The following is a 15,833-nucleotide window of genomic DNA, read 5'->3' as shown; positions in this document are numbered from 1 at the left end:
TAATATTTATTCATTATCTACTGCGTAGAGCTCTTCTTATAATTGTAGTCCTTAGTTTACCTCAGGTTTCCAGAATATTCTTGAGCCAACATTTCCAGCTTTACTCACTTCTTTATTGGATAACTGACATGTCCTATAGTTCTTTCTTTTTTATTTTTTTTTGTAGTTAAACAGGTTGAATTTATTACAACTCCTTGCAGTGAGGGAGCACACACACCATGGGAGAATCCTGGGGTGTCTGCTATTGCTTTATCAAGTACACTTCCTCATTCTGTTGCTCTCAATACCAAGAGGTCTTTGACAGCTATGCAGCCTCGAGCACTCCTTGGCTTTCCTTCCCTTTCAGGCCCCAATTCTCTGGAGTCAGTTTTCTCAGAAAAGAGCTATTCATAACCAGGATGCTCATGGAAAAAGGAGCAACTTACTTCTTTTAAATCTTAGGAAAGAAAAATATTGATAAAGATTATACCGACTTAGCTTTAAGCTCACGTTCAACACTGAATTCTCAATTCACACGGGTAAATTTGTTTCACCTGTTATTGTAAGAGAATCTAATACATCTCAGTGCATCGGGGCCTTCAAACCTGACTAATTTAAGTGTATATTTTAATGACAGAAATGCTAAGTCATAGGAAAAGGCAGTATGCAAAACTAGCTGAGTCTTAAGTTGTAACTTCCTCTTTGTAGGAAATATTGTGACTTGAGGAATAAGTTAAATGACACCATAATAGCCCGATCTTCTCAAATGAAAGTTCAATGCAATGTCATGAAAAAAGGGGTGGCAGTTGGCAGGACTGTTCTAGATGAAGGGAGACTTAAGCAATATAACCATCAATTTCCACGTGATCCCTTCTTGGATCCTGGTTTGAAGAAGCTAATTAAAACATTTTGGGGAGAATTGGGGAAATCTGAATTGGGTATTTGAAGAAATTTTAGGGTATACTGTGAATTTTGTTAGGTCTGATGATAGTAAATGATTAAGTAGAATAATGCCTTTTTTTTTTTCTGCTGAGGAAGAGTCACCCTGAGCTAACATCCATGGCCAATCCTCCTCATTTTTTGCTTGAGGAAGGTTAGCCCTCAGCTAATATCTGTGCTAATCGTCCTCAATGTTTTTGTATGTGGGACACTGCCACAGCATGGCTGGTGAGTGGAGTAGTTCTGAACTCGTGAACTCGGGCCACCAAAGTGGAGCATGCAGAACTTTACCCACTTGGCCATGGGGCCAGGCCTAATGTCCTTATTTTTTAAAACGCAAGCTAAAATATTTCAGGGTGGTGACTGGCCCAGTTGCACAGCAGTTAAGTTCGCACCTTCCACTTCGGTGGCCCGGGATTTGCCGGTTCAGATCCCAGGTGTAGACCTACGCACTACTTGTTAAGACATGCTGTAGCAGGCGTCCCACATATGAAGTAGAGGAAGATGGGCACAGGTGTTTGCTCAGGGACAGTCTTCCTCAGCAAAAAGAGGAGGATTGGTGGCAGATACTAGCTCAGGGCTAATCTTCCTCAAAAAATAAAATATTTCAGGGTGAAGTGTAATTATTTGTAACTTCTACAACTAAACAAATAGGAAAACCTATCAATTATTGAAACTAGGTAATGAGTATGGGTGTTTATGTCAGTTACCAATTTATTCCCTTGCAGCAACAAATTCACCTTTCATCACCCTACTTCGTGATGCTGGAGCTGGACCTGTAAACATTTCTCCTTCGGCAGCTGGTACCCACAGCTTTGTCAGGAGTGGACGGAGGAGGGAATGTGGGAGGAAGGGGGTTCTCTTCTTGTTTCTAAAGTGCTTCCTTTCCTATTGCTTCTATGACACAGCTGCCAGGGGTGCTCTTGGACACTGTGATGGTTAATTTTTAGTGTCAAGTTAGCTGGGCCACAGGGTGCCTAGATATTTTGTCAGCATTACTCTGGGTGTTTCTGTCAGTGTTTTTGGGCGAGATTAACACTTAAATCAGTGAACTCTGAGTGAAGCAGAATGCCCTCCATGTGAATGAGCCTCATCTGATCAGTTGAAGGCCTAGAAAGACTGGCCTGCCCTGAATAAGACAGAATTTGCCAGCAGACTGCTTTTGCACTGAAACTGCAGCATTGGGTCTTCTGGCTCTCTGCCTGTTGGCTCACACTGCGGATTTTGGACTTGCTAGCCTACTTAACACGTGAACCAATTCTTCACAATAAATCTCTTCTCATATGAGTATATGTATACACACCCACACACATATATACACACATATCCTATTGGTTCTGTGTCTCTGGAGAACTCTGACTGATGCAGACACCTGCTGATGCTTACCCTTCATGTTCTGCTGTCGCTTTGTTAGGCTTCTTGCTTGCCAGTCCTTAAGAGTGAGGTTCTCTGTTTGTGAGGCCTGATCTACCACCTGCAGACCAGCTCTGGCCCAGGGCAACCCAGGGAACTTTTCTGTCATCAAGTGGGCCATAGCCACACACTCTCCAATAGGCCTGACTCTCCATCTTGGAGGAAAGGAAACCCCTTCCAGGGGTGTTCTTTTAGTTACTGAGTCTCAGTCCTCCAAGTGTATTAAAATTCTCTTTTATCCCCTAATAGGTAATCCCCTTATCAGTTAAAAATTATTCTATCAAAATTATCCCTGTTCAAATTAATGGTATGGTTTCTGTCTCCTGATTGGACCTTGACTGATACAGTATTTACTGTCATATTTCTATTTGATGTTTGTCATTTTTTATAAGAGTTAAACTAAATTTTTGATGCTTCATTAAATACTCAACATAAAATAAAAGACTAGTTTCCTGTGTCTACTTCCTGTGAGGAAGAGTCCAAAATATACAACAAGAGTCATGATTATATTGTATGTTTTTTATTAATGCATTGAGAGAAGATGTATATAAATTATCTATCTTAAAAGTATGCATATTACTTTCAACTGTATTAACTCATGTTTTTTAAGAGAATACTGGTATTTACACAAAATGTGATTTACTATAGAATTTTAATAAGCTATACAAGTTTTTAATAAATCAGATTAAACTTTCTTGGAGATAATGTCTACTAAAGATTCATAATCAGCATAGTCCTTCAATGACTGTACAAGTTCATCCAGTAGATTCTCTCCTTGCATAAAAGTTTCAAGATCATGAAGTGACTTGTTTATTCGGTGATCTGTGACCCGGTTCTGTGGAAAATTATATGTTCTTATTTTCTCTGACCTTCCTTTTGTTCCAATCTATATATATACAAAAAGATAGGAGATACAGTTAGATTCAAGGCAACTAAACCTGCAAATTCAACTTACCTGGAAATTAAGCTCTTGACTTATAATTTGAAACACAATGTAAGAACCAAGTTTTAAACACTGAATCCTCAAATAACTTGGGAACAGGACAGAGAAAAAAGAATATGGGCTTTAAGGTCAGATAGATAAGTATTTGAATCCTCTCACTGCCATATCAATTGCTTCATGACTTCAGGCGATTTATTTCAACTCTAAATTCTAGTTTCCCCATCTATAAATATAGACAATACCTACTACACAGTGATGATGTATACATACAGCCTATCACATGGTTGATATTCAAATGGTAGCTAAATATATATAATCTCTATGAATTAATCTGGTCATCTTCAGTGGTGACACAGAGATGAATTTCCCATAATAAAGAATTAATATAAGGGCTCTGTAGTTAGAAAGTTAAATACCAAACAGGAAGAAAGTTTTAAGTTCAAGCTGCCTTCCAACTTTCTTCCATAACTTTCAAAGGATTCAAAATCAATGGGGACTCTGTATATCTTTTTTTAGTAACTGATTAAGTCTGAGAAAAAAGGCCTTGATATAGAAAATAGGCAGAGTATAAGATTACCATAAAACATGTATAGCCCTCGGTTGAGCTATGTGAGTTGTTTTCTTATTTTGACAAATATATTAAAACAATTATAACCTATAAAAACTGGGTTATCTAAAAATATTTTTATCCTTTAGAAGCATTTTTAAAATTCAGTTTTACCTGAACTTTTCTAGCATTGTATCTTTTACTTGTTTCTTCTTCTACATGCATGCTGTATAGTTTTGCACGTAACTTTTTCATAGCCATTTCTCTATTTTTCAGTTGAGATCTCTCTTGTTGGCATTCGGAAACAACACCTGAATAGTGTTAGGAGAATTAAAGAGTTTTAATAGAAAAATCTTCTTCATTTATTATCAAGGAATTTTCCTTCTCATCCTTTTTCTTCTTCCTTTATGAGGAGAAAAAACAGGACTCTAATATAAAAGGAAGACTATAAACTTAACAAATAACTTTTATAGAGTTACCAGAAAACTGAAAATTTCAGTTTGAGCTATAGTGCAAAGTATTTCCATACTGAAGGCATACATACTAAACAATAAGCATTAATCCTTTAATATGGATTGTTTCCTTATACCCTCAGCCAGCCACCATCTTTTTTTTAAATGACTACTAATAGAAATGAAAATATAAAAAAGGTTAATCCTATTACCAGAGATAATCACTCTATTAATATTTTTGAGGATTTCTATCCATTTTTTTCTATTCCTGTTAACGTAATATTATGTAACACATTATCTTAAAGTTTAACATGAAGATTTCCTCATATTAAAAAAAAACAACAAAACTTATCACTCCCTCCCATCAACCATTACTGACTGATAGGAATTAGGCCTATTTGAGATAGGTCGTGGTAAGAGATTCTTGTTTTTTTCCTAGATAACTGAGATTTGCTTCCATATGCTCTTTATCACCCGTAAATCACTGCAGTAATACTTATAAAACGCATTTAGTTCTACCTAATAGTATACTGAAGGCTTAAGAAGTATTTAGACATAGCTTCATTGCCCTATCTAGAATCAGAACCCCCGGAGATCTGCAGGGACTTACTGGAAAGAAGCCCCTGAAATTATATGCAAAACTTTGCATCTAAGTATGTTTCTGGGTAGTGGGTCCAAGCTTTCACTTTCTGAAAGGAGTCCATGTCCTCCTCCCTTCAAAAAAGACTGAGAACTAGTGATTTAGAGCATTTTCTGATTAATGAAGAACCCATGTCAATGACTTCACTGTGAGGATTTTTTTTAATAGAGATATTTACTAAGTATAAACTTCAGAAAGCTACCTGGAAGGACTATCCACACCTTCTCTTCATGGTCACTAATACGGAAATTCCCTGGGCTTGGACCCCTCTGTCTTCCTGGCTTTCCAGTTATCCTGGAGGGTTTCAGCTAAGAATTTTAAATCAAGTATTTAACAACAATCCTTAATAGTACGTATTCTTCTGGTAATTGAGGATCTATTTCAGTAGAAAATTAGACAAGTCGTTCAGCATTTGATTTCTTTCTTCAATGTTTTATGTTGGAGAAATAAGTGCATACCTGTTGGAAGATGAACTATCCGGACAGCACTGTCCGTGGTATTTACGTGCTGCCCCCCAGCTCCACTGGCTCGCTTAGTATCGATTCTCAAATCTTTAGGATTAATTACCAGATTAATCTATATATAAGAGGAAAAGTTAGGATTTAAAAATATTACACGTATGAACTCTTCAAAGGGAAGAACTATCCGTTTATAAATACATGTCAGGTGTAGAATTTATATAAGATTCACAAGGTTTAATTTTAAGAATAGAAAATAGTTGGAAGCATACCATTTTTTCTTTTTTTTGTTTGGTGACAAAGATTGTCCCTGAGCTAACACCTGTTGCCAATCTTCCTCTTTCTGCTCGAGGAAGATTGTCCCTGAGCTAACATCTGTGTCAGTCTTCCTCTAATTTATACGTGGGATGCCACCACAGCATGGTTTGATGACTGGTGTGTAGGTCTGTGCCTGGGATCCAAACCTGTGAACTGCAGGTTGCTGAAGCAAAGTGTGCGAACTTAACCAATACACAACCAGGCTGACCCCAGCGTACAATTTTTTAAACTTTTCTTTTTGGAAGAGTTTGGAAGAAGATCAAAATATAATACAAATCAAAAACAAACCTTCCCTAATCCTCCAAAACTGGACTTGTCTGTAAATTACTCTCTTCTTGCTACATGAACAGAACTTAGCTATTGGAAATGTGAATCTAAGAGCTAAAATAAGATTTTGTGGAATATTTCTGAGTTAAAAAAGACTTTAGCAGAAGAAGAAATGCTACCTTAAGAACTATCAGAAGGGCTTATTTTAATTTTAAATAAAGGAAGACATAAACATATCTGGAGGCAGAGGGAAAACAAATGGAAATGGTAAAGCCATGAAGTCAAGAGTAAAGACTAAGTTCATAAATGCACTGGGATCTGACATCAGTATAATGCTCTGTCCTGGGAGTCACCATCAAAAGCACTAAATCTGAAAAGCTCTGTCTCGTGAACTATGGACCACTCTGTGACATGTCCACAGCCCTGGCCAGTAGGAATCCTACCATTCACAGGCCCTCCATGTCTCCCTATATGGCTCCTTTTTACAGTTGCTAAAAGAATTAAATGAGATGATACATGGACCTCAGTCTCCATCTCTTCCTGAAAACTCCTTCCATCTCCAAGATGCTTAAACCAAGGTGACTAGTATCTAGGCATGGCTCCTGCCATTTATTCTACTTCACTCTCTCCCTTAACTGTTCTGTTCCTCATCTAGGTTTCACACAATAATTAGATGTAAAGAAACTCCAGGGGCAGGTCTGGTGGCATAGTGGTTAAGTTCGCATGCTTCGCTTCAGTGATCCAGGGTTCATGGGTTCAGATCGTGGGTGGACCTACACACTGCTCATCAAGCCATGCTGTAGTGGCATCCCACATACAAAGTAGAGGAAGATTGGCACACATGTTAGCTCGGCAACAATCTTCCTGAAGCAAAAAGAGGAAGGTTGGCAATAGATGTTAGCTCACAGCCAATCTTCCTCACTGAAAAAACAAAAAAAAGAAAAGGGAACTCCATTAACTCTGTTAGAGAGTCAAATAGCACTTCCCTGCGTGTTGATAAACAGAAACTCTCAATTAAACTTCCTTCTCACATCATTTATATTTCATCCTGAAAAACAAGTCACATATTTCCTAACACTTTTCAGCAGAAGGGATGTAAACAAAACAGAACTTCTCAACTAAGTTATTTTATGAATATTATATAGGCTGAGAATTTGCTTTGTGGGAATAAAGTATATTCATTATCAACAATATAATTCCATTTCAACGTGATTATGTTATGAAGTAGCAATTCTGTTAGGTAGGATTGTTGTTAAAACAGGATTCTTGCTTGCTATTAATACTCTGGGAACCACTCACAGGAAGTAACTCAAAATAATTACTTTAAGCTTAGTGGTGGAGAAAAATTAATAAATAGACAATGCCAGATGAGATCATTTATACATCCTTAATTCTTACCATCTATTGTAAAATCATACCTTTTGGACTGAGATTATAATAGATTCTTAAAAGCAACTCAAAATATGTGATGAAGGCCAAATGATAAAAAAGAAGACACTCAGTTCAGTGAAGTGAGTGTTACTCTGGGACAAGGCACTGTGCTAGGCCAAGGATTCCAAGGAGAGGGGACAGCCTCACCTCAGTAGGTTGGGGTAATATGGCTACTGTCATGGTGCTGGTGTGGATGCGGCCTTGCTTCTCTGTCTTTGGCACTCTCTGTACTCTGTGTACACCTCCTTCAAATTTCATGTGCTTATAGGCTTCTGACCCCCCAATGCTGGCCGACGCATGTCTAAGGCCACCTTGAAAATATTGGGAAACAGAATTCTTTTATTATTCTTGCCATTTATAAACACCTGACCATCACTTCTATCATCTTGAAATATATTTAAAAGAGCTACAAAAGAATATAAGCATATAGATTGTAAAACATACTGAAAGACTTTATTAAGTCTATGATATTCAGTGTTCTAATACTTAATATCTTGTTTATAATTATTAGTATTTTTTTAAAGATTGGCACCTGAGCTAACAACTGTTGTCAATCTTCCTTTTTTTTTCCCCTGCTTTTTCTCCCCCAGTCCCCCCAGTACATAGTTGTATATTTTTAGTTGTGGGTCCTTCTAGTTGTGGCATGTGGGACGCCACCTCAATGTGGCCTGACGAGCGGTGCCATGTCGGCGCCCAGGATCTGAACTGGTGAAACCCTGGGCCACCAAAGGCAGAGCTCTCGAACTTAACCACTCGGCCAGAGGACTGGCCCCCCGTTTATAATTATTAAACAAAGTATTTATGGTGATAATGAACTGATTCAATAATACGTCTAAAAGACCACTTTTAAAAGACCATTTGTCATTCAATGGTTAGTAGTGCCTGACATATTTTATAGGCTATTTCAAAATTGATGTATTTGCACTCAAAATAATTAAGGACATGAATGAGCATAAAATTACTTAAGCATCCTTACAAATAAATTCTAAAACCTAGTCGTGGTCTTTCCAACCCTTTTTCCTACGACACATGTAGATAAATCTACCCTTCTCCCGAAACAAATTAAACAGTTTACTGACCTATTTCACTTGGAAAATATTCCAGGGTTTCAAAATGCCATCTTTTAAATGCAGCATATCGCTGATACATATCAAATATCTCTGAAGTAAACAACATTGCCTCCTGACCACCAACTCCTGCAGTTACCTCCAGGATCAAATCATTTTCATTGGTTTCTTCTGAGGGAACCAAAAGTAAGATAATCTGTAAATACAAAAACATTGCTCATCCTATAATTAAGAATTATTTAAAACTTAAAAAAAAAAGCTAAATGATTAGATGCAGAATTTTAAACATTTCAAGTTTCTCTAAGCAAATAATTTAATATTGTTGATTACTATTCAACTATCTTGCCAATTAGAACTGTATAGTGCATAACATCTAAAAAATATTAATGTTACCATTATATTACAAATGCTATACGGTCCAGCTAAAATTTACAGGTTTGTTTTTATTTCTTTTTGGTGTTCATATAGACTTTAAATCGGTTCTCTATTCAGTTAATAATTAAGTGCTTGCTGTGAGAAAGACATTCTGTTGTGTGTAGAATGCAAAAGAAGATTCTAACTCTATCCTTTTGAAATTTACAGCCTAGTATGGCAGGGGAAAAAGCACTCAAATTACATTGGTATTTTTTTTAAGCTTCTTCAAATATGGAAGAGATACTTCCAATTTTGGAACTGGAAAGGCCATTTGAGATGATGGAATCCAATTCCCTCATTTCACATATGAAGGAAAATGAGGTCAGCAGAGGTTAACTGACTTGGGGAAAGTGTTGGTTATTGGCAGAGCAGACATAAGGACTCAAATCCTTGTGCGTAGATGTCTTCCTTCCATTACAATAATGTTTCACACTTCAGTATGTACTAATTAAGGGGTTATAGAATAAAAGCTTCTTAGATTAGGTGAATTAAACAAGAAAAGCTACCAATATTTATTGGTTCTTTAAGATATGACAGGCATCCTGCTAAACACTGTACATACTTTAATTCTTAAAACAATCTTGGGTAGGTACTATTAACAGCTTACCTTAAGATGTGAAAACTAAGTTTGTTTAGTTGAGTAATCTAGTTGCCCCGTATCAAACAGCTAGAAAGTGTTAAGAGGTAGAATTTGAACCCAAATCTCCCTGAATTCTGAAGTATCACACTTTTTTGTTGGTCAGGACCTACAGTTGCTACTGCTTTTCCATCTCTAGCCTATGCCAATGCAACATAATCATTCAAATCTTGAACTAACAAATGATACAATTTACATCTGTTTGTCTATTACTAGCCAATGAACAGAAACCTTTAATACATGTCCTTCTCATCTAATTCCTATGTGTTCTCCTGCAGTTCTCCTAGATATAAAACCAAAGCAAAATAATTCAGTTCTAAAAGTCCCAAGAGCCAGCTGTGTCTGGCATTCTACTAGTGCCGGAGACACAAGGATAAAGAAATATTCCTGCTCCCAGGGAGCTCACAGCCTACCATCATTCCATGACCTCTTCTCATCATCTACACCCACCCTCACCTCTCTTAAAAAACCAAAAGGGGCAAATATAATACCACTATTTTATTGCCTTTCCAGAAAATCTTATTAATGTGACATTCATCTTTTTTTCAGAACTCTACAATCCTTTTATTACGATAAAAATAGGACCACGTGGAGTATGCTTTTCTTGCTTTAACAGTTTATAATTCTAAATACTAACAAGCTGGTTAGTTCTTGAGTTGTTTTTATAAACTTAAAAGAGCACAAATGTTTATTCTTTGCACAAATACCATACCTGATGCTTCAACTGAGTTATTTCTTTTTGACACAAAGTTATTTCATTCTCTGCAAGTTTCCTTAAGTCTTCATTTTCATCTAAGAAAAAAAGGTAGTAGATTGTTTTCCTTAATTAGTGTTAAACTGCCAACAGAATTCAAGGTCAATTGTTTTGTTATTGTAGCTGAAGAGAAAAATAAAATGTCTTTCTTGTCCTTTTAATAAGTGCCATTAATTGAAAGTAGCATTTTATGCATTAGTTTTCATAAGCAAGTAGCTTTAAAAAAACAAAACTGTTTTCCTGATGACAGAAGAAAGTATAAGTAAATTTAAAAATAAAAAAGTATCTATGGAAAAGTATAAACTATTAAATTTTTCTATAATTCTACCTCCATGAAATATTCATATGAAAAAATAAGCTTTTAGTTTTCCAACTTAGACTGTACAATAACAGTGAATGCAGGGAGCTAGTCAGAAGGTTCCACGAGTTAAACTGAATTAAAAAATAGAAAGTTATTTATTCTCTTATTAGTAAATTTTCATACTATAAAATAAGTATCCACCCAAACATTTAAACTCTGCCTAATGTTTACAAAGTACTGGTCTCAGACTTCACCTAATTCTTACTTCATCTTTGAGTTTTCATTTTTACCTTACAAATTATTCTTCCTCATTCCTCTATCCTATGGACAACATGCAGCCTACAGAAAGGAGAGAAGGGGAAATTTTTTTAGCTATTAGAAATTGTTCTCTCTGGTTGAAAGATCAAACTTTACAACGTATCAAGTTGTACATTTATTCATTTATTAAGAACCAACTATGCTAGGAACTGGGGATAACAATATGTAAGACCTACCCTCAAGGCAGGATTTTAGATAATTTTAGTTTCTTTGTTTTTTTCTAGGGGAGAAAAACTCACAAGGAATAACAGCCTAAAACACTATGTGATTAAATAGCACACTGAAGGATTTTTGTGTGTTTATTTTTGGGATGGACAGAAAGAGGAATGAAGGAATTTAACTCAAGGAAGGAGAACGACAGCAGCAAAATTGAGATTAGCAAGTAAAGGAAGTGTTGGTGGAAAGGCAGCAAATTATTGTGGCAAGAATTTGGTATGGAAGAAATTTGGTGAAATGGAAAATGTGTTGAATTAGGAAAAGGAAAAATGAATTCTAGCTGTATCTCAGTCACTAAGATTCTCTTACAGCAACACACCCAACTTCTCTGAGTCTCAGTTATCACAAGAGTGAAATGAAAGATCTGAGCTGGATGATCCGAGATGCCTTTCAGTTCTGAAATGCAGTGTTCTGAAAGCTAACGAGATTGGAACTGAAGTCTAGCAGTAATTTAATTTTAATACTATATTTTATTTAACCCAGTATACCCCAATATCATTTCAATGTGTAATCAAAAAATATTAAATTTGTGTATGTCTTTGAAATCTGAAAGGTGTTTTACACTTGCAGCACATCTCAATTCAGACAAGCCACATTACAGGTGCTCATTAGCCACGTGTAGCTCATGGCTACTGTACTGGACAGGAAGCTCTAGAGGATTCCGACTGAGGAGTTATTCCTAGGCAATAGAAATACACTTGTTCTTTAATTTCTCCTTCAATATTACTAATTAACATATGTTTACTGGGCATCTACCACATGCCTGCCTTTTCTTTCTTCTCTGCCTAAAAGATATTTCTGTTTTCACCATGGTAAAAGGGTCCTTTTCTCTTCAACCTTTCAAACCACTTATTGACTTATTGTCACCCTCCCTTTTCCCATCCAAACTCCGGGAGATTAAATGCCATGTTTATTATTTCTCTTTTGTTAATTCTCATTTACTTCTCAAGTTGTTACACTGGATTCCATAATTATATTAATAATACCATTTTTATTAAAATCACCTCTGACAAAACTGCCAAAAGTAAAGACTATCTCATTGGGAGCTGAAAAGTGAGCCCTTTCTAAGTCAGGGATCAACAATCCCTTACTTGAAATTTTCTTTCACTGGTTTTGACAGCTTCATTTATCTTGTTCAAGGTCTGGAAGCTCTGCCTGTTCTTTCTGGATCTTTTATAGCTTCCTCCTCTGCCTCATACTGTGTATTTCTGGCTTTGTTAGTATCTTGTTTCTATCTCTACAAATTCTTCCTGAGTATTTGAATCTACTTCCAAAGTTTACTTTATCAACTATATGTTGACATGAATTCTCCTATGATTTTTCTGGCTCAATTCTTTTCCTACGCCGGTAGTTTTTTCCCCCTAGATCAGTATCTTTATCTGAACATCCTCATCTGAATGTCCTTGTAGGTACTTCTAGCCTGCTATGTCTGTTCAGTACAAAACTCATCTTTTTCCTAAACTTGATCCATCTTTTCTATCCTCATCTTAATTAACAGTACCACTCATGCTCTGAAGCCAGAAGCCTAAGACTTTTCTTAGAATTCTGTATCTCTTTCACCCTTTTCAGGCCATAAGCCACCAAATCCTGACTGTTGTTACTCAGAAAGTCTTGAGAGTCAGGCCCATTCCCACAAGGTCTGTTTCAATAGCCTCCTCATTGGCTTTTCAGCCTCCAGGGTGCCTGGAGAATACTCCAGTTCATCCTCAACACTGATGCCAATATTAATCTTGCTTTAAAAAGATGTCACTTCTCTGCTTAAAAATATGTGCTAATTTCCCGTAGTCTTTAGGAACAAATCCAGGTTTTTTGTCATGCAAAGCTCTGAATGATAATTGTTTGTAAGCTGAGATGCATTCTGCCAGCAACAATTTTCTAACATTCTGTTTACTTCTGTATAGTCTGATTTTTAAAATATTTAACCCTTAAATCCACTTGGAGTTTAAGCTCGGCTTAACCTATGAAACCAGTTTAATTTTTCCCCAAAAGATATTTTTCCCAATACCCTTAATTAATCTTTTTTTTGCACTCTGGGTATCTGCCTTTTCTCTTAAGTTATTTAATTTACACTCTCCTTAACTCTCACCCAGATTACTGCATTAACCTTCTAACTGTTTTCCATGGCATTTTCAATCTCATTCCAGGTTGACTAGTTCTAAACTACCACAGATCAAGATTCCTAAGCAACGAAGCTATTTTTATAATCCACTCCTCATTCTAAAAGCTTCTGCTGGATCCCTTCGGCCCAGAGGATAAAATAAACCTTTTTAGATGAGTATTTGACACCCCTCCCCTTATAAAATGTTCCATCTTGCCACTCTGGATAACCTCTTCTCTCCCTTGGGTACCAGAGTACAGGGATTAAGAGCATGAGATTTGGAGTCAGTCCAATTCAAACTCCATTCTTTAAAAGCTGTGTAACCTGAGCCCAGTTATTTTCCCTCTAGGCCTCAGGTTCCTTTTCTGTTGCATGAGGCTAACAGTACCTACCTCATAGTTTGTTATGTGAACTGGATGACAATACATAAAGCAAGCTAAGCAAGGCCTGGAGTATGGTGAAGGTTCAGTAAAGGTTACACTATAAATGTATCCTCTAAGGCTGGCCTTTATCCCTGCACAAGGCCTTCCCAACAAGTTCTCCTCCCTGTCCTGGGTCTTTATTCAGATATCTGTTCTCACTTTTCAGCTCTATTATAATAAATTCTCTCTCCCCGAATAGACTGACTTTTTCTGGGGCCTTGCTACCCAAAGTGTGGGCCATGGACTAGCAGCTCGGCATCTCTGAGAGCTTGTGGAAATGTAGAAACTTAGACCCCATATAAATTAGAATGCACACTAATCACTTGGGAAACTTGTCAAAAACGCCTTTTTCTAGGTCTCAGATTCTGAGTCATAGTGTTAGCACGCCCCTCTCCTGACACTGTTGCAGGTGGTCCTCTTACCACACTTTGAGAAACACTACTCTGGAGTCGACAATAGGGAAGCTGCCTTATTTGTCTGGCGAGCTCAGGATCTTCTGTGAGAGTACACAGCCAATAAACGTCAACATAAGTTCTGTAAAAGGGGGCGGGGCACTGTCACGGGAGCACGAGGGCTCAAACAGGACAGGAGGAGATCAGAACGCACATGATGCCTTGATCTCTGATTCAAACCAAAATGGGCTGCAATGGGAGTAAAGAGCTTCAAACTCGGGGAGAGCGCAGACATCTGACCACCGGCTCAGCGGAAAAGGCAAACGAAGACTGCTTAGAATCCCGGTCCCCCGCGCCCGGCCCTTACCATGCAGCAAGTGCTCGGTCTCCCGCAGCTCCTGCTCCTTCTCGCTCAGCAGTCTGGCCACCGCCACCAGCTCAGGCCCCCTGGCCTGCAACTGGGCTTCAGCCCCTGCCTGGCGCTCGAGGAAGGTCCGCAAGGGCCCGCCGCGGGCGAACAGCTCCTCGAGCAGCGCGCCGCCGCAGCTTCGGTGCCGGCGGGCCGGGCATGCAGCCCGGCGGGCCCAAAGACATCGAGCAGCGCTCAACAGAAGCCTGGACCGCATCGCTAATCCGCGACCTCCGAGGCCGACCAGCGCCGGAAGTTTTGGAAAGATAAAGTCTCGCGACACCGCGCGGATTTTGGGGAAAGGGGAGAGGGCTGACCGGGCCCCGCCCCGCGCACGCGCCGCTTTTAAAGGGCCTCCCGGAAGCCTCGGGGGTAACTTCCGGCCAGGCATTTAAACGTAGTGTTCTTCGCGGAGGCCGGAAGTTGAGGGGGCAGGGCTGAAAGCGATAGGGGCGGGTCCGGGAGGTCTTCGGCACTCCCTCGAAGCGCTCAGTCGGGAAAGCCTCATCCAACGTGTGGGGGTGGTGTGTGGGGCAGGAAGGGGAAAGCGGCAGGTTGCCTCTCCGTTTTCTTCTGTCGATTTGCTTCCCAAGCGCTGAACGAGGATTTCAAGTACCTAGTGTCCGCACAGGGGCTGAGGTCGCAGCCACAGACGTCCTCTCCAGTGCCAGCCAGGCCTTTCGTCCCCAAGAGCCAACTGCCTGATGGGCAGCAGTGTGTGTGTGTGTGTGTTTACTCCTCTTCCTCTCGTCCTGCTCGTGTTTCTCTTTTCGACGGTGGGTAAGGCTCGTGTTCATGAGGACTTGACAGGTGTACTCGTAGGCAACCACGGAATGATTTCGCACAGACTGCTTTCCTGCCCTTTATCTGCCATGTAACTTACTTGCTTTCAAATGGCTTCCTCTCCGAATCTCCTGCCCGTCCATTCTCACTTACTCCTTTATGTTGGTTGCTTTTTAAAGAGGTCGAGTGATTCCGTGTTGCAACAAACCACAGCGCCGCGAAGCCTTCAGAGCCTCGCCTCCGGTAGCCCAACCCCCAGCCCTCCCCGGAAGACTTCAGATGCGAATTGGTGCCGGGAATCCTGCAGTTTATTGGTGTAATGCTTTGCATTTTTCAAAAGACCTTTTCACAGCCCGCCAGAGGAATGGATATGAAGGAATAAAAAGAACCAAGACAGGCGTGGGGATGCAAGGGCTCAACACTGAATCTGGGAACTCCCACGGCTAACTGGTTTGAGCAGAGTCCGTTAAGTGGTGTTTTCAACTGTTGAGACAACTCAAGTACTGAAAAAGATTGTAATTTATTCGTTAAAAAAAAAATTTAATGGTAAAATATGGGAGCCCTTGACAAGGTTGTCATCCTTAAGTCATGTAATCAAAACTACTGAGGTTAAGTATAAAATTCTTAGAAAATGA

General features: G+C 38.8%; 1 protein-coding gene and 2 long non-coding RNA genes across 5 annotated transcripts in view; 2 read left to right on the top strand and 1 right to left on the bottom strand.

The window, feature by feature from the left end:
* LOC138921696 (uncharacterized) overlaps nucleotides 1-11,646 on the top strand; it is a 16,813-nt gene extending 5,167 nt beyond the window's left edge. The window contains exon 3 of the long non-coding RNA XR_011434497.1: nucleotides 11,103-11,646. This is a non-coding gene — a long non-coding RNA (uncharacterized lncRNA). The remainder of the gene's footprint in view (nucleotides 1-11,102) is intronic.
* Nucleotides 2,836-15,386, bottom strand: MTRF1L (mitochondrial translation release factor 1 like). Of its 3 annotated transcripts, none has more exons than XR_011434496.1 (7): nucleotides 14,374-15,386; nucleotides 10,218-10,297; nucleotides 8,467-8,650; nucleotides 7,535-7,698; nucleotides 5,372-5,489; nucleotides 3,996-4,224; nucleotides 2,836-3,217 (listed from the first exon to the last, which is right to left on the bottom strand). XR_011434496.1 is itself a non-coding variant. In XM_001501586.5 (7 exons), the coding sequence occupies exons 1-7, from the start codon at nucleotides 14,804-14,806 to the stop codon at nucleotides 3,017-3,019; spliced, it is 1,317 nt and encodes a 438-aa protein (XP_001501636.2). In that variant the 5' UTR covers nucleotides 14,807-15,386; the 3' UTR covers nucleotides 2,836-3,016. The 3 variants fall into 3 exon arrangements, 2 of the variants coding, with proteins under 2 accessions (XP_001501636.2, XP_070112641.1); XM_001501586.5 differs by having other exon boundaries at nucleotides 3,996-4,132; XM_070256540.1 differs by lacking the exon at nucleotides 14,374-15,386 and having other exon boundaries at nucleotides 3,996-4,132; nucleotides 8,467-8,625.
* On the top strand, nucleotides 15,050-15,833 carry LOC106782927 (uncharacterized). Its single transcript, XR_001380336.3, has 2 exons — nucleotides 15,050-15,191; nucleotides 15,378-15,833. It is a non-coding gene; the product is annotated as an uncharacterized lncRNA (long non-coding RNA).

Source organism: Equus caballus, chromosome 31 (genome assembly GCF_041296265.1).
Source record: "Equus caballus isolate H_3958 breed thoroughbred chromosome 31, TB-T2T, whole genome shotgun sequence".
Lineage (NCBI taxonomy): Eukaryota > Metazoa > Chordata > Mammalia > Perissodactyla > Equidae > Equus > Equus caballus.
The sequence above is the reverse complement of the archived record's forward strand: the minus strand, read 5'-3'. Positions and strand labels throughout refer to the sequence as shown.